The sequence below is a fragment of the Petaurus breviceps genome, unplaced genomic scaffold (genome assembly GCF_028583685.1).
Source record: "Petaurus breviceps papuanus isolate PSGF00001 unplaced genomic scaffold, PetGlider_PUasm1.0 187, whole genome shotgun sequence".
NCBI classification, from domain to species: domain Eukaryota; kingdom Metazoa; phylum Chordata; class Mammalia; order Diprotodontia; family Petauridae; genus Petaurus; species Petaurus breviceps.
In genome coordinates, this window is record NW_027185799.1 from 26,224,666 (window position 1) to 26,251,662 (window position 26,997).

The 26,997-nt window shown below is 37.9% G+C and overlaps 1 protein-coding gene across 2 annotated transcripts in view; it reads right to left on the reverse strand.

The window, feature by feature from the left end:
- Positions 1–3,747: 3,747 nt before the first annotated feature.
- CD274 (CD274 molecule) overlaps positions 3,748–26,997 on the reverse strand; it is a 29,131-nt gene continuing 5,881 nt past the window's right edge. The window contains exons 3-7 of one of the 2 annotated variants that reach the window (XM_069090776.1): positions 25,668–26,003; positions 14,562–14,843; positions 11,342–11,449; positions 9,184–9,262; positions 3,748–7,536 (exon numbers count right to left, since the gene is read on the reverse strand). In XM_069090776.1, the coding sequence (XP_068946877.1) occupies position 7,536; positions 9,184–9,262; positions 11,342–11,449; positions 14,562–14,843; positions 25,668–26,003 (806 nt within the window). In that variant the 3' untranslated portion in view covers positions 3,748–7,535. Of the gene's footprint in view, positions 7,537–9,183; positions 9,263–11,341; positions 11,450–11,828; positions 11,889–14,561; positions 14,844–25,667; positions 26,004–26,997 lie in introns of those variants that run through there. The other variant, XM_069090777.1, reaches the window with a different exon arrangement.

Below are 26,997 nucleotides of genomic sequence, written 5' to 3' on the forward strand. Positions count from 1 at the left end.
TATTTAAACATTTCCCACGCCATGAATTCCACTTTACCTCTCTGTCTCCACTGAACAATCTCTTCCCAAAATAGAACTCAAAAACGCCCAATTCACATAATCAAAACAAGATCCAATGTGAATACCTATCTTCTTGCCATACTCTTTGTAGTGGGATTAGGATTGGAGAGGCAGTAGGAACTAGTTTTCTCTTTCTTCCTTACTACTCACAAAAATTTTCCTCGTTTCTTCCTTTCTTCACATCCCGAACTCAATACCATGTCAGTCAATTTGAATTACTTCACACAAATGCTCACAGATTCCCTTCCCAGAAACTCTAAGTTCTCCATTCCTACTTCTTCTTTGACCATACCCAGTCTAGTGTCTGCCGACCAATGATGAACATCATTGGCGAAGCTATTTCTTGATGCCCTTCAATGAGACTGGTCAAAATGTGGCAAACTGTGTGTCTCACAGCCTCAGGTACATAGTTCTTTTTTCTTTTCCTCCAGTCCCAGAGTATCCTCAGCCTGTAACAACTCCAACTTTTAGGAGTCATTTTAGTAAATAATATGTTCTTAAATAAGATGTCATTCTATATTTTTTTGGCATTTAAGGAAAAGATGTCAAAATCAAGAATAAGCAAGATATACCAGAGATGTTAGAGGTTTATAGATGATGTCACATTTTAGTTGTTTTAGTCACTTCTCTTGCCTGTAATGATGTAATTCTTTCTCTCTCACTACTTTGGGAGCCCTTTAAGATGACCCATAGGACACCCATCAGAACTTTTTTGATACCTGAAATTCCATAATAAGAATTTTCCTGGGTTGATTATTGTTTTCTTTTAAAGTACAAATGCTTATCAATGCAATCGAATATTATTGTATCACAAAATAACAAATAGGAAGAATACAAAGAAACATAAATATATATGTATTTTCACAAATTATAAATAGTTTAGAATATATGGCTTTGTATAGAATTATATTCCTTATTTTTCTTGATTGTATCTACAATGCCTGGAACAAAGAAAGTGCTTAATAAATGATTGATTGTTGTTAAAGGCTATTAAATTTATAAGTAAAAATAATTTGTTTTAAATGCAAGAACTCCTAGGAATTTTCAAAAAGGGACAATGGCATTTTAATTTACCCTACTTTAAATTACTTGGCCAAACCTATTTCCTCCCTGTAAGAAAGGACCAGGATAGTATAAGCATACAGATTTTCTAGATAAGGAGGATGGGAAGAGTTCTCCAAGTCAAGGGGTCAGGCACAAAGGAATTCTTGGTGGAATGCTGACGCTGCCCATGTCATCAATGCAAATCTAGTTAGTTCTTGGAACAGTAGCTTTATCTGCGTACATAAAAACATCAATGACTCATGTGTATACTAGTTAAATTGTTTATGAGAAAGGAGAAAAGAAACTTGATAATATTAACAGAACATTATCTGTAAAACCTTTGAGTGGCTTGGTTATTCCTTAACCTTCAACTTCATCTTTATTGGTATGAGTCATAGTGACCAACAATGTGGCATAAAGAAACCTTAGAGTTAACAGAATCCTGTCTCTAACATGGACTAGTTATATTACCTTGTGAAATGCATTTAGCAGCTGTTATCATCATTTGGATCCATAAGATGGGTCCATAAAACAAGGAGATGCCACAAATGCTTTCTTGCAGAGATGGATAAACACAGGTACATTGCCTGATGTTACGCTGTATGTAATGTTGGACTCTTTTGATATGTTGGCTTGTTTTGCTGACCTTTTTTTTCTCTTTATTTTTTATTCCTTATTATATGGGCTAGTTCTCTGTGAAGGGTAGAGGAAGAGATATAGGCAATATTTTAAAAAGATTATTAACATTTATTTTTTTAAAGCATACAAATAAGTATCAATCCACTGATAAAGTCACTTTTGGACAATGTATCCTGTATACCCTGAGGAGGCTATGAACCCACCTACCTAGGCCTGTCCCCATGGGACAACTATGGCACACCTGAGGTTTAGATTTCACCTACTTCTAGTTAGAACTGACTGCTAAAACTCTCCAGCAAGCTTCTGATAAGCTAGTTAAAAGTCCACCTTCTTCATCACCTAGGTCTTTCTGGTTAATTTTTCGAGATCCTCTTTTTTACTACTGGTTCATGTTCCCTGATCCTATCACCAGCAACATGACAGTTTCTAGGACAGACTCTTTGTCCCCAAATCCTTCGAAAACTCAGGCCACCATTGGCCCTGGCCCTTTCACCACAAAGCATATTCCGCTGTTCCTCTGGGTGACCATCAAGCATTCTGCCCATCCCTAATTGAATTACTATCCATCTGTCCATACTCTCCTATGCTGTGCTTGGTTATATCAAAAAATCATTCTAACTAGTGTTGCTGCATGCCACTCAGGTGAATTCTGTCCTAAATTTGCATGCTAGTGCCCTTTGCTCCTAAAATCTGAAACTAATTTTTAGAATTTCCTGCAGATTCTGTGGTCTTCAATCCTCAATATGGTGTAATGTTTCACTCTTTGAAGGTAAACTTGATTCTGGGAAATAGTCAAAAGTCATTTGAAGTAACACCTGGTAAATAAAGTGGGTGATCCTTGCTGCATAACAGTGACTTGGATTAGAAACACCAACTAAAAGTGAAGTGTGACTACAAATTAATGAGGGTTAGTTGTGGCTGCACAAACAAGCTCTGAAGGCCATTCACAGGAGTTCCAAAATTATATTGAACAATAGCCAATGAGCTATTGATTTTCTACGTAGCCTTTCAAGGTAGCTACATTGAACAAAACTCCCTGAGATGTATAAGTTCTAGTGCATTTAGTTCTGGAGGTGTGGTTTTTTTTTTTGTTTCATTACATTATAGTCATGTAAGACATTTGACGTTCACCTTGAGAGACAGTGTGCTGTAGCAAAATGTGGTCTGGATTTTCAGTTAAAGAACCTGGTTTCAAATCCCAGGTGTGTTCTGCTTGTGTTAACAACTCACTTGCCCTCTCTCATCAGTAGGTACTTCCTCTGTAAAAAATGAAAGGGTTGGACCAAATGTTTTCAAAATTCTTTTTCAGTTCCCTTTGCTAGCATCTTAGTTCTAGGATTCTCCTTTATGAGGATGTGAAGATCAAATATGTACACAACCATATAGATATAGGATTGTATTTTCATATGTAAATTATGTGGGTATAGTACTCTGCACTGGAAAGTCCCTTATGGTCTTTATTGTGCACTCCTTTAAAAAGTCCCTTGCGGCTAGACATGGTGTAGCACATTTATAGTTCCTGCTAATGAGGAGGCTGAGACTGGTAGATTGCTTGAGTTCAGGAGTTCTAAGCTACAGAAGGACAAGAGTCAATCAGGTGTTCTCACTAAGTCTGGCACCAATGTGGATAGCCCCTAGGAGCAGAGGTCCACTAAACTGCCTAAGGCAAATTGGCTTAGGTTGGAAATGGAGCAGGTCAAAGCTTTGGTGTTGATCAGCCGTGGAGTCAGGCTCATGAGTGACTTCTGTTCTTTTAGCCTGTGTAAGACTTGGGAGAACCAGTTGCAAAAAAAAAAAAAAAAGGCCCCTTATGGTTATATATAAATCATTGTTGAGCTTATTGTTAGAAGTTTACTTCTGTAGCAATTCTAAAAAGATTGAATCTTGGCCAAAGAGGAGAACAAAAGCTTTGAATAAACTTTTCTAATATGGTTTATTATATCACTTATTGTGTACTGAAGTGCCAGTGGTATTCTGAGAGTTCTAGAAATCAGAAAATAAATATTTTGATACATGACGAAGAATAAAATAACTTTAATAAATATCACTTTTATAACATTGTCCAAAAAAACCCACAGAACATACCACACGGTTTGTTAGACATTCTATATGTAACATACATAATTATTAAAGTGCTTCTAAAACATTACTAATGTGTTTTAAAACCTTCCTGATCAACAAAAAGTGTTTCCAGTGCATGGGGGGAGGGGGGAGGAGCAGACGATGTAGATCCAGAGAAGGTCAGGTCAGCTGATGCTGGAATGAAACAGATACTTGAGAAGTGGTTCATGGACCCACTTTATTCAGAAAAAAAGCAATCCATGACACCTTTTATAAACTATGGCATAGAGATAGAAATACAAGGTGGGGCAGGGGGGCTGGGAAGGCAAAAATGACAGAATTCTTACAGTAAGGGCTGCTTCATTGGATAAGTTCTAAATTTGGGGGATCAGTAAGGTAAATTGGGGTGACAACTGCATTATAAAAAAAGATTACCTATTTGACCTTGAGTGAGTGAAAGGGATGTCTCCATCCTTACGTACACTTCCCATGCAAGTTGCCCCTATCTTGCAGGTGACAAAGATCTATAAAGCACTTACTATTTGCCAGGTACAGCACTCAGATTTAGGGATGCAAAGAAAAGCCAAAAGTGGTGCCGAGGAATTCTAACTCTAACTCTAATGGGGGAGACATCATGTAGGTAACTAAATCTATACATATTCACACATGCATATATGTACACATGCATGTATATGACATACACAGAAGAGATGGAAGCGAATTTCAGGAGGAAAGGCACTAGCAACTAGGGGCACGGGGAATAATGGGAAAGGCCTCCTGTAGAAGGTGGCATTTGAGCTGAGTTTGAAAGAAAGTCAAAGGAACAAAGAGGTGGAGGCAAAGTGGGAGATCATTCCAGGCATGAGGGTTGGCCAATGCAAAGGCATAGAGTGGGAAAAGAGAGTGTTGCAAATGAGGAATAGCAAGTAAACCAGGATATCTAAATTATAGAGTGCATGGAGGGGAGGAAAGTGTGAGAGGACTAAAATATTAGGAAGAGATCATGTCATGGAGAGCTTTAAATATCAAAGAGGGCTCTACATTTGATCCTGGAAGCAACAGGGAGCCATTGCAATTTACTGAGTAGGAGGGTAATGGGAGCAGACCTATACTTGTCACATTGACAAACAAGTGGAGGGTGAATTAGAGTAGGGAAAGACATGAAGCAGGAAGACCTATTAGGAAGCTATTGCAATATTCAAAGTGAGAGGTAATGAGGGCTTGAATGAGGTAATGGTTGTACAAATAAAGGGAAGGAGATATGTTTGAGAGACATTGTGAGTGCAGAAACAAGATTTGTTAAAAGATTGGATATAGGGGAGGAGAGTGAGTGAGAAGTCAAAGATCACAAGGTTGTGAACCTGGATAACCTCGGTAGTACCGCTTGATTGTCAAGAGAGTTTATACAGTAATAAGGAAGTTCCAAAGGGTGGAATGTGGATAAATGAGTTCTTTATTGGATATGTTGAGTTTGAGATGTGTAAGGTATATCTGGTTCGAAATGCCCAAAAGGCAGTTGGTAAAGTGGGATTGGAGCTCAACAGATTGCTTATCTCACTTTCCTTTGTTACAGTTATTTGGGGATTTCTCCTCCCAAGCAGGCAGCTAGATGGTGCAGTGGATAGAATGCCAGGATGGGAGTCAGGAAGACAGATCTTCCTGAATTTAAATTTGGCCTCCTACACTTCCTGGCTGGATGGCCTTGGGCAAGTCACGTAACCCTGTTTGTCTCAGTTTCCTCATCTGTAAAGTGAGCTGGAGAAGGAAATTGGAAAAGTTCTCCAGCGTCTTTGCCAAGAAAACTTCCAAATGGTTGATAAAGAGTTGGATACTACTGACAAACAACAGAACGACAACCTTCCAAACAAGTAAGCTCCTTTAAGAGGGGAGCCTCAGTCATATCCGACTCTATGTCCATAGTACATAATTCAGTGCCCTACACCTAGCTGGTGTTTGATAAACAATGTTCATAAAAAAAGACTAGAATTCAATAAATTAAATTCTCAGCAGGCTAGATTTTCTTTTTCTTCCCTTTTAAGCAAAGTATTTCCAGAAGTTGTCTATGGGAGTTCACTACAATATGAATGGACTATAGAAGGTCTAATTTCAACTGGTAGAGAATGGTCATTAGAAACAACAAGGTTATACAGAGGTTTAAAGAGGTATTCATTAGCTCAAAGCTAAGTCATTTCAAGGGGAAAGATCCCACAATAGGTTTGGTTTCAATTCCATTCATTTTGATTCAAAAAGCACCCCCTATGTGTAAGACATTGGGAACATAAATACAAGATAAAAAAATAGTCTCTGCCCTCAAGGGGCTTACATTCTATTGGGGGAGGTAACATATCATCATCATCATCATTCTTCAACACAAAAAATACCAGTAGCTAGCATGTATATAGTGCTTTCAGATTTGAAAAGTGCTTTACAAATACTGCATCATTTGAGCCTCATTACAACTTTGGGGGTATATGTTATGATTATCTCCATTTTACACTTGGGGAGACTAAGGCAGAAAAAGGTTAAGTACCTTGTCCATGGCCACATTGCTAGTATATATCTGAGGCTTCACTTCAACTCATGTCTTCCTGGTTCCAGGCCCAGTGCTCTATCCACTAGACCACCTAGCTGCCTTTATACATACATACATACATACATAAAAATATGTTCAAAATAAATATAAAGAGGTTGGCAGGAGGCAGAGGAGGAATCTAGCAGCTGAGGGGAACCAACGAAGGCTAGAAGAAGGTGGTTCTTGAGCTGAGCTTTAAAGAGAGTTTGAGATTCTATGGGGAAGAGTGAAGCTGATGAATCTAAAATGTTATAAAATCATATACTAAACCTACAAATTTCCCCACATCCTTCCCATTTTTACCAACATCCTAAAATACAGTACTTCCTTTTTGGACGCAAACCTTCCATTTAAATAGCAAGTTTAAACAAGGGAGGAAAAAAACCAACCACTCCACCTAATCATTCTTGAAATGAAAGTATTGAAGACCTCACTCATGTGACAAAAATTTAAATACACAATAATGCTTTCTGCTTAGATAGGACCACACAAGCAGATTTCCCAGAGTTAAAGGCAATGCACAAATTGTCTTCAACTTGACACAAAGACATTCCTCATCAAGTGTATGACCCAGGACCCAAGTTCATTTGCCTAAGACTATCCTTATAGATGGAGAATGACTACTTGATGGCCATTCTTCATCAACAAGAAGAATCTTATTTAAATAAGCTTGAGCTTTGACTTACAGGTGTTGGCTAAGTAGACCAGGTAATAGAAGGAGTAATACAGAGCAATGAACAACTTCAAAGTCAGAGATTCTCAATTCTTTCTCAGGAACAAACAACAGATTTGTATAAATGAATGACTATAAGTATTATCACTCAAAGATACCATTAGTATCAAAGATACCTTATATCAGCCTATGTTTCCTCAAAGTAGGCTGGAAATATTTCTTAAGTACTGCCTCAAAAACTATTCAACTATCCTCTGAACTAGATGAGGGTTCTTTCCCTTTCATTCTCTATGTCTTCTTTTTCTCTTTTTTTCCCCATCATCACATTATTCTCTCCCCTTGTTTCCTTCCCAGAAGCTAAGGTGTTGGAAGCACTTTTCAATGAACTGCTAAGCACTGAAGGAATTCCAAAGTAGCTGGGCTGAGAACCCCAGAAACTTAAACCAGAGGCTGAGATGTTGGGTTCGTGCCTTCTCAGTATTTGTATCTGTAAAGAAACAAACAAAAAGGATTGGAAACAAGAGTATATATTAACTTCTTTCTTAATCTTAAATTTTTTTAGCCTCTTTAAAAACCCCATTAGAATAATACTTCACATTTCCATAGCACTTTAAGATTTACAAAGTACATTTGCCCCCACAAGTCAGAACAAGCAATATCTTCATTTTTACAGATGAGGAAACTGAGACTCATAGAAGTACCCTGTCTTGTCCCATTTCACAAAGTTTTTAAAAGGCAGGATTGAAATGCAGGGCTCATGAATTCAGTTCCATCTAGTATTTTTTTTCCCCATCTTCCTACATCATCCAATATGGTGGCTTAATACAATAAGGTTTCTGTTCATATTCCTTGGAAGGTGTCAAAGGCATAATGAAATTTTTAGCACTTACTGTACATGCCCACAAAAAAAGAATGAATGTTAGATCCAAGACAACCAATTAATCTAGACTTGTTTGAACTGGAAGATTAGTTTTTGGAATAGCATTTCTAAATAAATCAAACTATCAGTCACTCAATCCCCGAGTATTTATTAAGGGCCCACTATGTTCCAGGCACAGTGCTAGACATGGGTGCTACAAAAACAAGAGATAACTCCTGCTCGTAAAGAGCTTGCATTTTACCTTAGGGCTAAGACATATTTGGAAATAAGTAAAGATATGCTATGCTATATACACAATAAATAGTGTTTCTTTTTGAAGGGATGCAGTAACAATTTAGGTGATCTTCACTTCTTGAAGAAAGTGGAAATTGAGATGAGCCTTGAAGAGCACACCCTTCTAGGTGTTCTAAGGGGAAGCAGAAATGAGGAAGAAAAGCTTTCTGACCTGTGTCAAGGCACAGAAGAGGGAGATAGCTATGGTAGTTCTTTACCTACAAGCACACTTTTTTATTGTTCAAATGAATAGTTAGTTTTCCCTCTCTTTACAAATAGATAAATTCCAGAGGGGAAAGAAATATCCTTCTACTCATAACTCAGACCTGGTTCCCTGAGACACTGAAATTGAGGCAAGATTTCAGCTGTATATTGTTAGAACAAAACAGCCTCTAGAACAGAGGTGGAGAACCTCCAGCCTTGCGGCCATATGTGCCCCTCTAGGTCCTCAAATGTGGCCCTTTGACTGAATCCAAACTTTACAGAACAAAAACTTTTAGAAGTTTGGATTCAGTCAAAGGGCCACACTTGAGGACCTAGAGGGCCATGTGTGGTCTTGAGGTCACAGGTTCCCCACCCCTGCTATAGGACAACTAAGATTTAAAGGTAAAAAACCCATCTCCTTCCTCTACTCCAATACCCCTCCCTTGATTCTCCCCCAACTAAAGAACCATACTGCGTGAGAGGTGGAAAGAGGTGGTTCCTTAAGGGTCACTAGGTTTGAATGATGTATGTATTCTCCTATGATTTACTAAAATTGAGATATTTTTTTGAAAATATTTCTTTGTATTCCCTAACTACTTCCAACCAAATGCAGAAGGGAAAATTCTTGGTTGACAAAAGTCTTCATTTTTATTGTTGCTACTGTTGTTGTTATCATCACCATTATAATTATCATAATTATAAATTATTATTAATCATCTAGATTTTGCATTTTGTGACCACTCTCCCCCAACCCACTGATAATTCAGTTATACTTGCCATATAGGAGTTAGCTGTCTGGAAAATTGTTGTTGTTGTTGTCTGGAAAGACAATTTTTCTCTATGTTTATCATTCTCACTTAAAAAAAAATGAACATTTTGATTATTTTCTCCTCAGATATGGTATAGCTATAAATCCTATGCAGTAGCTTGGGCTTAAATTGTGTGTCCCCAAGAGAAGTTTAGCAAGGAGCTAGGGGAGAGGGGAGGTTATGTTCCTGAGGACCCTTTCTTTCCAAATTTTCACAAGTTGCTTGGGTGCTATCCATATTTGTCATTTTGAGTAAATGTCATAGATTTTCTTAAGGGGCATCTTTAAGTATATAACCCTATTTCCTACCTAGTATCATGTTCTGGAATACTGGATGACTTACTTATATGCTTTCCAATAGGACTTTACAGATTAAAAATTTCACAAGTACTAGCTCACATTATGGATATTTCTCAGTAAAAATCTATATGTAATTATAGCCAGTTACAACATTTTCTAGGTCTTTGTCTACATTCTCCTTTGTGTAGTAATTTGATAGGAAACCTGATGAGACCCAGTTTGGAAATGTTTGATATTCCTCCTCCTTCTCTTCTGCCATATTGCCCAGGACCAAAGGGGAAGGTAGGGGAATTTCTCACAAAACCACCAAAAATTTCCTCTCTTTTTCTACTTCCCTATATTTGTGTACAGATAATTTTATACACACAATTCCAGGTAGAGATTCTCACAGAATCTCAATTTTCAGAGTATTGGAGAAAAATCTAGTCTATAGCTTATCCTTTGAGCAAGGAAAAAAAAAACCTCATTTACTGAGTTTAAGTTGTGGAAAGTAGGAAGAATAAAACTGAACACCGAGGTAGACAAAATTTAAAACTATCTATTGCCCTCTTTAGGAAAAACCATAATCACTTGAAATCAAAATATCATAGTTTTATTTGAATTGTGAAATTAGTAATATTACTCTACATTGCCAAAAAACTCAGCATGAGGATGCATCTTATAAGCAACATTTAGAAATCAAAATTAGAAATCAATCAGCTTTTACTTCTCCTATATGTATCTGTGCAATATATGATTTGGGTTAACCCTGGGTAAAACTTAGAAACTTCCAAAGTCTATCTTTCAAGGTTCTCTTCTCAGATTCTCTAGACACATACCACAAGTAGCCTGCCTTCCATTCATTATCAAACTTGAGTTTTACTTAGTTCTAGCATAGAACACTGGATTTGGAGACAGATGACATGAGTTTGAGTCCTCTCCTTGCTATTTACTTCTGAGGTGACCTTGGTCAAGTCACAATCTCTCTGGGCCTCAGTTGCCTTTTCTACAAATATGGAGGTTGGACTAGGTGATCTCAAGGGTCCCTTTCAGATTTAAGCCTGGTGGATACCACTGAACAGTTAAACACTTTTGTGCTATTCTACTCAAAGCTCATTTCCACTATACACTCCTGTACCATTGAAATTCACCTATTCTGTATCTGTTCAGGACCCATATTATCAACCAGCTAATCTTTATCTACTAATAAAAGCCAATACATTAATAATGGGCAAAGGACTTCAAGCAAGATATGTGCATTTAAAATATGATCTTCTGAAGACAAATGGTTCCTTCCTCCTTCCTCTATTAGTAAAGTTAATAGGAAGAATTCTGAGCAAGGAACAAAATAGGTCGGTATTAATAAAAGTGTTCCCGGAATGTTTTGTACTGAGAGGAATCTTGGTTTTGGAATCATTCTTCCTGGACTCACATCCCTTCTTTGTTACTTATTACATTACTCAATTTACCTTAATGTGAAATAAAAGGTTTGGACTAGATTTTCATTAAGAGCCTCTTCAAACCTCCATATGTTACAAAATACTAGATGCATTTTGTTCCTAAAAATCACACCTATTCTGCCCACACAAAGATCTGGCCTTGTGTGTAAAAAATGTGCCATACTACCTTGAATACATACTACCTTGAATACCTAGGTACAAAGCTGCCAGAAGGCAGGGACTACTTATATGTCATCTCCAATGGAGTGGCTCTTGAAAAATGAAATGAGCAAAACTTACTAAAATTAGAGTGAGAAGGAGGAACAAGGGTCCAAAGAAACTGAGCCCCACAAAGACACAGGCTGAAAAATGGGGGAGGATAAGGTAAATTAAATTTAAAGTGTAATACCATCTTTTTTTCTATAGCAGAGAAACATCAGAATCAATCCAAAGAAAATGACAGCTCCTAGGATTCCAAAGTAAGTTCTTGGTTCTATCTTAGATGACTCCGTTTTCTCTGAAAATCAATTTTAAAAAAGTAAGATCAGAGTTATCACAGCATCTCAGATTTGGAAAGGGTCTCAGAGGCCATTAGGTCCAGCCTGTACCAGAACAAGAATCTGCTCTACAACATACTTCACATATGGTCATCTAGTCTTTGCCTGAAGCCTCCAGTAAGTTTAGTGAACTACTACCTCTGGGAAGTGCTTTTGGACATCTCTAATTGTTAGGAAGTTTTCCTTCCATTATACATAAACGATCCTCTTTGCATATTTTACCTACTGCTTTTAATTCTGTCCTCCAGGACTAAGCAATAACCTTTTACCCCTTTCCCTCTTGACTAAGTCTCTTCTGAAAGCTAAATTATCTCCAGTTCTTTCAACAGATACTCATACAGTATGAGCTCAAAGTCCTTCACCATCCTCCTCTGTACATTCCAAGTATCGATGTCTTTCCTAAAAGGTAACAAATAGAAATGAACATAAGACTACAATTATTTGAGAAGAGATCATGAAAATAATTATCATTCAAAGGCCATCTTAATATTCTCTAGCCAGAGAAAGTGTCTTTGATTGTAAAATTCCATTAATATGTGCTTTTATTCAATTCCAGAAGCATTGATTAAATGCCTACTGTATGTAAGGCTCTGAGGATTACAAAAATAAATGAGACAGTCTCTGTCCTCATGGAATTTAACAATTTAATAAGTGAGATACATGTCTATTAATAAGTTTGATAGAAGTTACAGTGTAATAAGGGCAAAGGTACAAAGTGCCCTAGGAAATGGGAGGTAAAGTATGTGAAAGGAAGTAATATGAAATAAGGATTGGAAGTTAGGTTGTGATCATACATGGAGATTATTAAATGCCTGGCTAAGGTATTATATTTTATCCTACAGTACAAAGGAAGTTGCTAAGAGTTTTACAAAGAATGGTGTTAACATTTCCTTATTGTAGGCACCGGAAAACTATGATAGCACATGCTAAAGATGTTCCACAGGTACATGTGGAACCATTGCTAGATTGTAACCTCCTTGAGGGCAGGAACTCTTTTGCTTTTATCTATGTATCTCAGTTCCTAGTATAGTCTCTGGCATACAGTAGTTGCTTAATAAATGTTTGCTAATTGATTAACGAATTGATTTCCAGGACATATAGTGAGTTGTCTACTTTGCCCTTCCCATTACAACAAAAGGTCATATTCAATGTGTAGTTCTCTTTCAGTTCCCTAAACTACAGAAGGCTGAGGTCATCCCTCACATTATCAACACCTGTCAACTCCTCACTTCCTTCTGGAATGCTTATCGATTAAGAAGATGTTGAGGGGCGGCTAGGTGGCTCAGTGAGTAAAGCACCAGCCCTGGAGTCAGGAGGACTAAAGTTTGGCTCTGGCCTCAGACACTTAACACCCACACACACACACACAAACTAGCCATGTAACCTTGGGCAAGTTACTTAATCCCAATTGCCTTCCAAAAGGCAAAAAAAAAAAAAAAAGCTGTTGAGTAATAGTTGAATAATGTAATATGTTGCACAGATCATATTAATTGTTCACTGGGCAAGAGAAACAGATTGGAACATCAGCTATGTACACTTCTGTGATGTAGTTGCTCTTGAGGCTACCACCCTCACAACCATGATACTAGAAAAGTCAGTTGTCCCTGTCCAGCCAGGAAATAAATACATTTGCAACAAGAGCAGGTGAGGCAATGAACTGGTAGGAGTCACCCAGGAATGAATTGAAAATATGAAATTCTGTAAGCCTTTATCAGCAAAGGGATTAATAGGAAGTGTAGTTTTCCCATTTGGAAGGATGGACTGAAGGATGATGGGAGGCGGATGCTGAGTTGTGGGAAGAGGTTAGCCTTGGACAAGAATCAAAGGTTATCCAATGCAAGAAAGGGTGCTGCTACCACCTTCCCCCATCCTTTGGCCCCTTCTTCTGGCTTGGAAAAACTATATTTTCCACCAGCCTCCTTACTGATAAGTGATTGCACTTTTTGTAGGGAATGAGCTTAGTATCAATATAACTCAGTATCAACACATCAGTTCACTAGATAATGTTCCCCAGGGAAACTGAGCATTGCCACCCAGGAAATTGTCAAGGTTTCACCAATCTCAGCAAGGGAATGAAGTATCAGAACACTTGGGTTGTGTCTGAAATTTCACAAACATAGAATTTGCATAACTTGATCCTAAATCCTTAAACTATAGCACATGCCAAAGGGAAGGCATAAAAACTTTTCTTTTTTTTTTTTTTTTTTAAAGCAATCGGGGTTAAGTAACTTGCTCAAGGTTACAGGCCAGTTATTTCTGGGTGTGGTGCTGAGTATCTGAGCCTGGATTTGATCCAGGTCATCCTGACACTGGAGCCAGTGCTCTTACTCGCTGAGGCACCTGGCTGCCCCTAAGCAATTGGGGTTAAGTAACTTGCTCAAGGTTACACGGCCAGGTGTTTCTGGGTGGGTGCTAAGCGTCTGAGCCCGGGATTCTACCTCCAGGTCTTCTCAACACTGGAGCCGATGCTCCCACTCGCTGTGCTACCTGGCCACCCCATAAAATCTTTTCAAGATTGCCAGTTCTGGCCTTACCCTGACAGAAGAATGCAATCCTGAATCCCCTATATTGAACAACTCATGATTCCTAAGTCATAGCTAAAAGCAACATGGTACAATGCTAAAACTGCCAGCTTAAAGGCATCCAGTCCAAACCTCTCATTTTACAGATGAAGAAACTGAGGTCTAGGAAGACAAAATAAGTTGAATAAGGTTGCACAGGACCAGAGCTAGGATTCTCATATAGGTTCTGTGACTCTAAATTCAGTGCTTTTATACTATATCATACTTTTTAAACCCTTACCAGGGCATAAGATTTCCACCAAAGAGTAGAAACAGGTGAGGCTACCATATTATCCATTTCTAAAAATAAAATTGCCTGGTATGCATATAGTAGTCATGACTTTTCAAAACATTTCTGCACACATTAACTCACTATAGATTTACTTATCACTCTATGGGGAAAAGAAAAGGGAAGTAACCCATAAAATAAGCAGGACAGGGCAATGAAAAGGACATTGGACATGGATGTTCTCTCATCTTGGGAGATGGTGGGACACATTCTGAAGCATACCTGAGATGACAATCTGAGCTGTAGTATTTTCCCCAGTATCCTTTTCCTGAAACAAGCATTGGAAAACTTCATTTGCTGTTGTGTTGATCCTGAGAGTACTTATCATATTGAACAACTTTTCTTGTCCAACTGAATGCTTTGTAGTAGCTTTGCTGCTTAGATCTTGATTCCCACTTTTCCAGATGACCTCTGCCTTAGGATAACCTTCTGACTGACATGTGATTTCGTGTTCAGAGGTGACTGGATCCACTTTGATACTGTGTTTTATTTCACTGTATGGGGCTGAGGAATGAACAAGGCAAAAAAAAAATCAGCATTTTTATTCAATAGAATATAAACTCTTTGAAGGCAGCCACTCTTTTATTTTTGTCTTTGTATTTGTAGTGCCTATCATAGTGCCTGGTGGGTGCTCCATTATCATGTTTATGATTGATTAATTTACCCAAAACTAGACATGGCTCCATGAAGTCATAAAATGAGAATGAGGGATAAACTAATTGGTCAGTCTCTTTGGTCCACTGGGCTCACAGTATAGGATACTGTACCTCCCTCCCCCCCAATTTTCCCCCAGGTGACTTTTTGGAAGGACATAGCCTAGAGTCACATGAGATGTATGAATATTTATGGGCTATATTCTGTGTCACTGAAGAGAACTGATGAGATTACAAATCCATCAGACTATTGACTGGTGTATAATTTTATTTTAAAAATCATTAAATTGACTATAATCCTAAAGGAAGTTTAGTTTCATAATTTTTAGACCTTGAGACCTCAGGTTGGATAAGCAGATTCCAAATTTAGATTTGAAAAACTTCCCAGTGATAAGAGCTAGTCATAACAATTAGCATTTTTGTAACACTTTAGAGTTTGCAAAACACTATACATATATATCTTATCTGGTAACCCTGTGTAGTAAGTGCTATTATTATCTTCATTTTACAGAAGAGGAAACTGAAGCTGAAAAAAGTCAAATGATTTGCCCAAGGTTACATAGCTGGTAAATATCGGAGATAGAATTTGAACTCAGGTCTTCCTGACTCCAAGTCCAGTGCTCTACCCATGGCATCGCTTAGCTGCCGCCTTTGCCTAACTCTCCTTCAAGAGACAGGGCGTTCCCTCTCACTGGAAGCCTTCAAGGGAAGGCTGGACGACCACACATCTAATATGTTGTAGGGACAGAATTAGAGAATTTGAGAGTTTGAGGAAACTTAAAAGTCTTCCTAGTTCAACTAAAAAGAATTCACATAATAACATCCATGAGGTCATCTAGCCTCTGCTTGAAGACACAAAATAAGAAACTCATCGAGTGTGAGTTGGGATAGATGGCCACTGAGTCCCTTCCAATTCTGAGATGCTATGCCAGATGAATGACTGCATTCCCTTAAGTATTTTGATATTTTTTTATTTTGCTTATATTCTTAGACCTCTAGCATCACTGACTTCATGTGTGAGTTTTCTTTCTACCAGAACAGATGGAAGCCTAAGAAGAAAACCAAATTAAAAGAAAAAAATGGGGGGGGGGTGCGGCTCGGTGGAGCAGTGAATAGAGCACCATCCCTGGAGTTAGGAGGACCTGAGGTCAAATCCGGCCTCAGACACTTAACACAAAAACTAGCCGTGTGACCTTGGGCAAGTCACTTAACCTCAGTTGGCCCTCCAAAAAGCAAAAAAAAAGAAAAGAAAAAAAATCACCGAGTAGCAAAGCCTTCTGCTGATGAGCTTTTCCATATTTAATGAGGCCTGTTCTCAGATGGTAGACATTCCATCTAACATTCTGTCACTGGGTCTTTAGTTAAAGTCTTCCCAAGTTGGTAGGACCCAACAGAATTTACATTCCACTGGCATAGCCCACAAGAGGGTCACTTCCATGCCAAAGTGGGGCATTGGAGTGGGACTTTAGTTCAGGTTTCTCTATCTCTAATATTTATTTCCTTCCTCCTAAAAGTAGTTTAACCACAAAAGTCTGACCAACAGGGAATCTTAGGTCCTCATTCCATTCAGATATCATAAACTAAAATCCCAAAGGAGACAGTATAGAGTAGAGATCTCTGGGAAATAGGGTAAAGGCCTGGATCCAACCAAGATCCAACTCATCAGAGCCTGAAATGTTTCTGGACATGGAAGCCAAGGTTCCAGTGGGAGAAGATGAAGATGAAGACCCAACTTGTGATCTCATCAAAAAGAAGACATAGCATAGTCCAAGAAGATATATAAGCAAATAATAGAAATATGCAAGAACAAAGGTCAGAGCATATGAATAAAAATTATCAAAAGAATGATAAATTATTAACAACCATATGAAAGAACATTTGAAATTACTTCCAATAAGAGAAATGTGATTTAAAACAATTCTGAGCTTTTATTTCATACTTAGAAAATGGGCAAAAGATAAGAGTAAGCAATTTTTTTTTTCTTTTTGGAGGGCAATTGGGGTTAAGTAACTTGCCCAAGGTCACATGGCTAGTTTTTTTTGTGTTGAGTGTCTGGGGTCGGATCTGAACTCAGGTCCTCCTGACTCCAGGGCTGGCACTACTCACTATGCCACCTAGCCACCCCAAAAGCAAGCAATTTAAAGGGGTTATGGAAACACAGGCACACCAATGCCCTGTTGATTGAGCTATGAATTGGTCCAACAATGCTGGAAAGCAAAATATCCATATCTGTTGACCCATAGATTACATTGTTAGGCATATACCCCAAGAAGGTTAGTGACAAAAAAGAAAGACCCTATCTATATATAACAAAAGTACTTCTGGTAGTTCCAAAGAATTGGAATCAAAGTAGATAACCACAGACTGGTGGAATGACTAAACAAGTACATGAATGTAATAGAATATTACTATATTGTAGGAAACTATGAATATGATGAAAACAGGAAAGCATGAGAAGCTTGTATGAACTGATACAAGATATAAAAAGCAGAACCAGAAAAATAATATACATAATGTATACAAATATGAAAGAATAGACACAAAAATGTAAATGGAAACAACAACAAAATTGAATGCTTACTTTACACATATATGAATTGGACTTGATGGACATTAAGGTGTCACATTCTTGTGATTCTGTGATTCACAGATAGGTAAATATTATTATGTAAATGCATACTGTGTGCATAGTACTGTATTAATAATACTGATTTATAAATGCAAAGAAAAACTATCCCAAGGTCTCTGTCTAATAAGCAACTTTGGATACATTCCAGTGGCATCCAAATCTTAAGTAAAATCTCAGAGAATCATGGGATTTAGAGTTTGAAAAGGGTCTTAGAACTCCTTAGGTCTATCCCACTTCAAAGAAGGGGAGTGATTTGTTCAAGTTCATACTGATAGTAAGTAGCAGTCAGGATTCCAATTCATATCTTCTGACTTCAAATCCAGTGATCTTACCACGGTATCATCCTATGGGTATATATCACATGGAGCTGGCCTTTAAATTCGTATGAACCTACACTGAAAAACATCTTCATGGTATTACATCACCACCCAAGTTGACTAATCTCAACTGTGGCATTTATAAGTAACTTGGGTGACCTCAGGCCAGTTACTTCCTGTCTCTAGACTTCAGTTTTCTCTGCTGTTACACAGGAGCATTGAACAGTGATCTATAGGGCCACATCTAGCTCTAAATACAATGAAAATAAGCTTCATTGTTTTACTAAGCCCAATTCCTTGGGAAGGAATACTTTTTTGAAAACCAAGAGATAATCTACTTTATTACATTATTCAGGATAATTTACCTTATTCAGAATAATAAAGCAATAATTAATTCTTTGAAGGCACATACATCTCATATGGCATCCTAAAATATTTCTCTGTTGGGGCACTATTTTATTTTCTTTGACAACTTGCAAGGAGTCCAGTTATTAGGAAAAATTATGCCCACAATTTCCTATAAACAACTAGATTTTCTATGTCACTTCTGGGTTTGTAAGATACTTGCGTCATCATAACCCTGTGATGTAGGTAGTTCACATATTACTATCTTTATTTTACAAATGAGGAAACTCAAACAGAATGGTTGAGTCACCTATGGTCAAACGACTAGTGAGTATTGGCTAATATTGGAACTCAGCTCTCCTAACTCCATCACTTTCTACTACCCTCAGTGTCGAGTATTTGAGGTAGGAAGAGGGCAAAGGGAACTTGTACTCAGCAACCAAAGAAATTACCACAACCGAGTTATTACAGACCTAGATTGTGGTCAGTTTCATTATCACTTTCAAGATATCTACTCTTAAAATCCCGTGGTAAGAAAAACTTCCCTTTATGAGTAAAGGCATGTCACTAGGTATTTGCAGTGATGGGAAGAGAATATTGGATTATATTACTGTAAAATCATTTGCATAAGTAAAGGTAGTTATAACTCCACTTCTTTGAGTAGTAAAACTGAATCATAAATCATCCCAAGCATGTGGAGTCTTCCAGGTTAGCACATTAGATGCATCCTCATCTAATCCTTCCTCTCCTCTGCTCAAAACCTTTTGATGCCTCCCATCTGTAAAATGGTAATGATAATAGTATCTCCCTCCCAGGGCTGTTCTGAGGATCAAATGAAATAAAAATTGTAAAGCACTTAGCACAATGCCTGGAACATAGTAAGTGCTATATAATTGTCAGTTATTATTAGCTATTATTGTTTCATATTGAGTAAAGTTCTAATTCCTTAACCTGGCAGAATCCCATGACAATATGGCACTACTATGCCTTTTTAGATTTATCTTGCCCTGCTCTTGGCTTAAAAACAAAAACATCTCTACACAAATAGACATAAGGTGGAGATGATGGGACTAGACAGTGCTTCGTGTAAAAAAAAAATCTTCAGGAACTAGTAGACTGTAAGCTCAGTTCAAGTCTGCAGTGTAACCTAGCCATATTAATTATTTAAAATCATGAATGTGATTTTATTCATTTGTTTATTTAGTAAGTTTTTATGAAGTACCTACTAAGTTGTGCCAGGAACTGTATTAGACACTAGATTTGAAAGACAAAAATGAAAAATAAAAGCCCCAGCTCTCAAGGAGTTTATATTCTCCTGAAGGAAACCAACATATGTATAGATATATGCTGGAATGCACAGATCATGGACCACACATGCCAGTATGCCTAATGTATATACACACATTTGCAGGCTGGTAGTAATTACTCCAAAGGGATATTAGCAAACTAGAAGCTGAGATGTGATCTCCTCTATGTGTTCTTCAAGTCAAGCTAAATCAATGAGCATTAAGCACCTACTATGTGCCACTTCCCTCCAACAGCACAGATCACAACCTAGCCATGCCTGTCCTTGTGAAGTTCCTGACCATATCTTCCCATAAAGTGAAATTTATAGATAGATGTTGTTGTCCTTTAAACTCTCAGCTCCCCAGGCAATTCTCTAACACAACAAGTTGCAGAATAGATACTCATCTGCTTTGGTAGAGGGAGTTTCCTCACCAGAATTTCCCTATACCAATGAAAATTCCCACCAAGAAAAAATCGACAAGTTGGTGCATGGTCTAAGAAGGATGACAAGGACAGTGAGAGGATCTGCAACCACACCAGAGAAAGATTGGTGGAAGGAACCAAGGATATTTAGACTGGAGAAGAAAAGAATGAGGAGGGATATGATAATCATCTTCAAATCTGTGAAGTATTATCAAGTGGAAAAGATTAGATTTCCCTAGATTGGCTCCAGAGGCAGAGAGAACACCAATAGGTGGAATTTGCAAAGAGGCAGATTTTTCTTCAGCATAAGGAAAACCTTCTTAATAATTAGAAATGGCTTCCAATACAGAAATGGGGGAGAAAACTTCCAGAGAACTGGGAGTCGTCACGTAGAAACTGATGATTATTTGCTATAGTTGTAGTGGGCAGGGTTCATCAATCAATAAACAACTGTTGTTGTTTATGATTTGGAAAAGGGTTGGATGAGACCATCGACAAGGGACTTTGCAATAAAGTCTATGGTTGTATGAAATCCTCACTTTGAAAATTTTCCATCTTTCACACTTGTATTCCTCATTTTTTCTTGTCTCCATGATACCATTTTCATCACTGCCAAAATGAACTTAATTGTCAGTCCATGGTAAAGTAACAGTCCCACTATGCTATCTCAAGTTTTACTTGGGCCGCACTTGCTTCCAAACTTTTCAAGGAGAAAGGCCTTTTCTGAATTTCAAAAACTTGTGTAGGCAATCAGATGAAGGTATCTGATTTTATTAGAGGTAAAGAAGGATAAAAATGATAGTTCTTGATGGACATTTGGATTCCTAGACCCCTTGCAATAACTCTGAGGCATCCCAGCCATCCTTGAATCATAGACTGGCCATAGACCTCAGAAAGCATCTAGTCCAACCCCTACCTGAATGAGAATCCTTTCTATGATCTAGCCAACAGGTGGTCATCCAGCTTTTTCTTGAAGACGTGCACTGAAGGAAGCCCTTTTGCTTCTCCTAAGGCTTTGTTGTTGTTGTTCATTTGTTTCAGTCATATCTACTCTTCATAATCCCATTTGAAGTTTTCTTGGCAAAGATACTGGGGTGGTTTGCCATTTCCTTCTCCAGCTCATTTTACAGATGAGGAAACAGAAGCAAACAGAGTTAAGTGACTTGCTCAGGGTCACACAGCTAATAAGTGACAGACAAGATTTGAACTTGGGTCTTCCTGATTTAGGGCCTGGGACTCTATTCACTGTATCACCTACCTGCCCTCTCCTGAGGCAGCCTCTTTTATATTTGCAAAGCAACTGAGAGGCATTGAATGCCATAGTGGATAGAGTGCGGGCCTCAGAGCCAGAAAGATGTGAATTTAAGAAGTCCAATCCCTGACACTGCTGTGTTATTCTGAGCAAGTCCCTTAACCTCTTCTTAGTGCTCTGGGCAGCTCTCTAAGACCATAAGTTGCTGAGTAGAAAGAGTTTCCTTCTCTGGAAGTTTCCTGTATCAAAGAAATCACAGGTCCTGTCTCTCCTCCTATTTTTTCTTTATAATGAGCCAAAACCTGCCTTTCTGAAACTTCTACCCATTATTCCTAGTCCTATCCTCTGGAGCCAAACTAAACAAGTCTAACATTTCTGCAGTCAGTTAATAAGCATTTATTAAGCCAGGTAATGTACTAAGTGCTGGGAATACAAAGAAAGGCCAAAATGAAACAAAACGAAATAACAATCCTTTGAATATTTGAAGAAAACTATGCTCCATTCTAAGTTTTCTCTAGTCCAAACATCCTTCAACCCCTCAAATGACATGATTTGGACACCTTTTGCCATCCCAATTTTGATTCTATGGATGCTCTCCAATTTATCAGTCTCCTTAATAAAAAGTGATTTAATGGTTCAGACCATGATATTTTAAATGTGTTCTGACAAGGGGAGAGAATAACAGTAATATTACCACCCCAGTCCTAGAAAATATTAAGCCCAGGAGCAGCTAGGTGGCGCAATGAATACAGCACCGGCCCTGGACTCAGAAGGACCTGAGTTGAAATCCTGCCTCAGACACTTAACACAAAAACTAGCCATGTGACCTCGGGCAAGTTGCTTAACCCCAATTGCCCTCCAAAAAGCAAAAAAAAAAAAAAAATTAAGCCTTTCTTAAAGCAGTCTAATATTGCACTAACTTTCTTAGCTATCATTTTAGGCTTTTCTCTCATGTTGACCTAGCAGACCACTAAAACTCCTATATCTTTTTGAGAGATATTATGGTGGACCATACTTCTCCCACCTTGTTCTTGTGAAGTTGATTTTTTTGAACCCAAATGTAAGATTGTACATATATCCTGATTAAACTTCATATGATTAGATTCAGCCCAACTTTTAACATGTTGAGATATTCTTGGATCCCTATTAAGTCATCTGATTGTTAGTTGTTCCTCCTAACTTTATGCCATCTGTCAACTTGATGATCAGGTCATTGTTGCCTTCATCCAATCATTGGAGCAAATTTTCAGCATCACTAGAGACTTCTCTTCGAGATAATATCAAGACATTAAGGACTACTCTGGTCTGATTATTCATTCAGTTTCCAATCCATTAGTACCATTGCCTAGACTATATCTCTGCATCTTGTCTGCAGAAACAGCAGAGACTTTATCAAATGCTTTGCTAAAAGCTAGGTAAATTGCATCTATAGTGCTCCCTTAGTCTATTAGTTTAATAGTCAAGCACAAAAAAGAACTGAGGTTAATAAGATCCATAGTGCATAGATTAGGAACACCTTTTATAGACCAATCTAGAAGTAGGCCCATAATGAAGAAATGCTTTCCTCTGCCCATGAAAAGTGAATGATAACGGCAGGTCATGAAGTCACTATGGAAGTGTTAACCTTATTTTTTCTTCCTCCCAAAGGGTTAAGATCAAAGGATCATAAATTTAGAACTGGAAGGATTGTAGGGGTCCTATAGTTCAAGATTCTCCCTTTTAGAAGTGGGACCTGAGACCTAAAGAGTTTAAGCGACCATCCCAAAGTAACACAGGTAATAAGTGGCAATGCTAGGAACTGAACCCATGTCCAGTGGTCTCAGCATTATGCCACACTATAACTGCTGATCAAAGGTGACAGGATGACATATCAAGAGGAAAGAGGAGTAGGGCTATCTAATTAATTGGGAATTGACTTAAAAGTAGCTATAAATGCAGAACAAGTAATTGTCAATATATTGGATAAATACCATTTCTTTTTATCCTGTCAGGCAATTAGGACCTTTCCTAAACTGGCCCCGGGACTCTCCCTACGTTATCTCCCCTTCTTCCCATCTTTTAATCATATTGTCTCCAAATATTCACACATACATAGTAAATACCTTAAGGGGACTTAACTATTCTCACAACTGACGTTCTGGGGCATCTAGTACAGTACACATGTAAGAGTGAGGCTGATGCTACCCAGATGAATTTTACTTGGCTAAATATAAAACCCTACACTCGCTCCATGAAAACTTTTTAAACAGAATAAAACACAATTTTAGCACATCTGTTATCCACCACCTCCAAAATTTCTTCAGGGAATAGCATGACCATAAAGAAACCTCTTATAAGCAGTGTTAAAACTGCTGCTTCACAGGTCAAGTGACACCAGTCAGCTGTGTCAATTCATGAACATAAGGTCAATGACCTGACTCAATGACATGCAGAGAATTCACTTCCACTAACCCTAGGATCGTTTTGTCTTAGGAACTGGGCCTTTGGAGAATCCAACCCTCTGAGGCAATTATATTTTGTATTTCAAAATTTCCCTATTCTTGATTTGTTGTTTGTTGTTTTCCTGTCATTTTTCAGTTGTGTATGATTCTTTATGAACCCATTTGAGATTTTCTTGGCAAAGATACTGGAGTGGTTTGCCATTTCCTTCTCCAGCTCGTTTTATAGATGAGGAAATTGAGGCAAACAAGGTTAAGTGACTTGCCCAGGGTCTTGAACTCAGGAAGGCAAGTCTACCTGATTCCATGCCTGGCACTCTATCTGCTGCATTACCTTTTGAATTACATATTTTCAAATCAGTGATAGAAGGAAGTTGGTGTATATAGCTTGATGAATGGGAAAAAAGAGAAGAGAGCTGTGTTCACATGTTTGAAAGGCTATCAAATATAAGAAAGTAATTGTTTCTCAAAAGAAGGATTAGGAATAGGAAGTATATTTTAGCTTAACTAATTATCTTTCTAGTATTTGGAGCTGTCCAATAATGGAAAAAGCTACTTCGGAAGTAGTTAGATCTCTATTACTGACATTGGAGGCATTAAGTTGTAGAAAAAGCAGTGGATTTCAAGTCAATCAATCAATGAGAGTTTGTACTATTATGTACAAAGCACTATGCTTTGTGCTGAAGATACAAGAGTAAAATGAAATAGTCCCTGCCCATGAGGAGCAAATCAGGAAACCCGAATTTAAAACCTAGCTTCACTAGACCCAGTGAGGTCCACAGCACAAAAAAATGTAAACAATCCCTGCTCTAAAGCCTTGACTTTCCTAGAAACCTACTCTCTCATTCTCTTCATTCCACAAATCAAAAAGGAGGGATTGCATACTTCTTGTACTCTAATCTCACTTTCTGGTGAAAGAAAGAAGGGGGAAGGAAGGAAGCAAGCATTTGTTAAGCTTTATTATTATTTATCATTGTCATCATTATGTGCTAGGCACCATGCTAAACGCTTTAGAAAACCTCAACTACATGACCTTTCAATGTTCCCATTCTACTCATCCCTGGTTCTAGGTAATCCCTCTACCACCCACTTTTTCACGCTCTTATTTTCAAGTCACTGAGGGCTGTTGGAGAGTCACCAAGTTATGCTGATTGGTTTCACTATAAAGTCATAAGATCAAAGAATCTAGAGCTAGAAAGGACTTTAAAGGTCATTTCATTTGACAGATGAAACAAATGAAATCTGATTTGCCCAGAGTCACACAGTTAGTAACCAGCAGAGCTAATATTTGAACTTGGGTTTCTTGACTCTAGGTACAATTTTTCCTGCTATACTTCAGGTTTGTTCTTGATCCTATACCCTTCTGCTCCCTTATGGGTCTTATTTCATTAGTTATCCCTCTTCTCTGATGTACCTTCTCCATTTCCTCTAGCTACTTTCCCTCTGCTTATAAGCATTATCAAGTCTCCATCCAGGGTTTTCTGGAGCCAGCTCAGACTGTGAAATGCTATAAATCAGGGCTTGATTTATTAGTTTCTTGATTGTCTAGACAAGAAAGTGATGGAGAAAAATATTAATAATGAAGATTAAACTTTGAATGTATCTCGCATTTCCAGAGAGCTAGTTGTTAAAGATACCAGAATACCTCCATGCTCCATCCCAAAAAACCTTTGCTTGTACCAGCTTCCACCCAGAGATAGTCTTAATTCCCCCCTCCTCTTTACTGCTAAACTTCTAGAAAGACTAACTAACCTATACGCATTCCCTCTACTTCATCAATAACTCACTTCTCAGTTCTTTGCAATCTAGTTTCCTTTCCCACCATCACTCTACTGAAACTGCTGTCTTCAAAGTTACCAGCTGCATTTCCCAAATGCATTTTAATTTAGAAGTTAACTTTATTATTGTGGGGTTTTTAATCTTTGTTTTTTGGTGAAAAAGCAAATTCCCTCTTTTTTTTTCTTTAGCTATGGAGCATTCTCACCATTGACGATCAAAGTAATCCACTTGTAATCAGCTCCCCCATAGCCAATAAGGCAGCGGTAAACCCCAGCATCTTCTACTTTCACGTTGGTGATGTGAAGCACAGATTTTCCCTTGAATAGTTGGTCATTCAAATGCCTTAATCTTGGGTTTCTGTTCTGGATTTTGAGGTCTTCTTCACCATGAACAAATTTCACAAGAAACTCTCTTTCCTTGTACCAATAAACAGTCAGGGCACTCAGGTCTAATTTTTCTCCCACTGGAAAACTGCATTCCATAGTCACATTGCTGCCATAATATGCTTTATATTTCTCTTTGGGAACAGAGACAGAAAAGGCTGGAGGGAGGAGAGGCAGAGAGGAAAATCCAAACCACAGACTTTAGAAGATAAACATTCTTTTCAAAGTATACAGCAAATGTTTTATTGTATTTACAATATGCTATCGAGCAATTAATCATAACTAACATTTCACAACTCATACTTCTATATGCTTTAATTCAATTCAATAAACATTTAAGTGCCTATTATGTGCAAAGACAAAAATAAAATCACCCATATCTTCAAGGAGCTCATATTCTCTGGTAAGGGACAGGGAGACAGTAAAAACATAATATATACAAAATATAAGTAAGTGCAAAGTAATTTTAAGAAGGAGAGAGTACTAATACTGGAAAGGTCTTATATAGGAGGTGACTCCTGAGCTTTGAGGAAAACCAGAGGTTCCACAAGGCAGAAGCAAAGAAGGAGAGCATTCCATACACTGAGGACCACACATGTGAGTGAAAGCAGAAAGGAAGGCAATGGGATGTCACATATGCAGTACAGCTACAAGGCCATTCTGACTGGAACAGAGAGTGTATCTTCATACACTGAAGTGAGGTCATGTAAAATTCTAATTACCCTTCAAACTACATGAACAAAATTGAAATAGGGGATATATTTAAAATTCTGTAAAAGTATTATCCCTGATTTACAGATGAGACAGTGACTTATATAGTATCAAACCATCAGTAAGTATAAAAAATGGAAATGATTCTTTCCAAATGATTTCTGAAAGTCTAATTTTTTAAAGTGTATATTGCAGTCAGCCTGTTTTATTATAAGGTCCTCTACTGTACAATAGTGTTAAAATCATAAAACACCCCTCAAAAAGATTATCAGGCACTGTGCAAACATGAAATACCATCATTTATTAAATGATCTGGTGCTTATAAGCTTTAGAGAGCTAGAAGAGATGATAAGATCCTCTCATCTGAGCCCCTCTTTTTTCATAGATAAGGAAACTACGGTCTAGATTAGATAAATTACTTGCCCAAGACCACACAGGTAG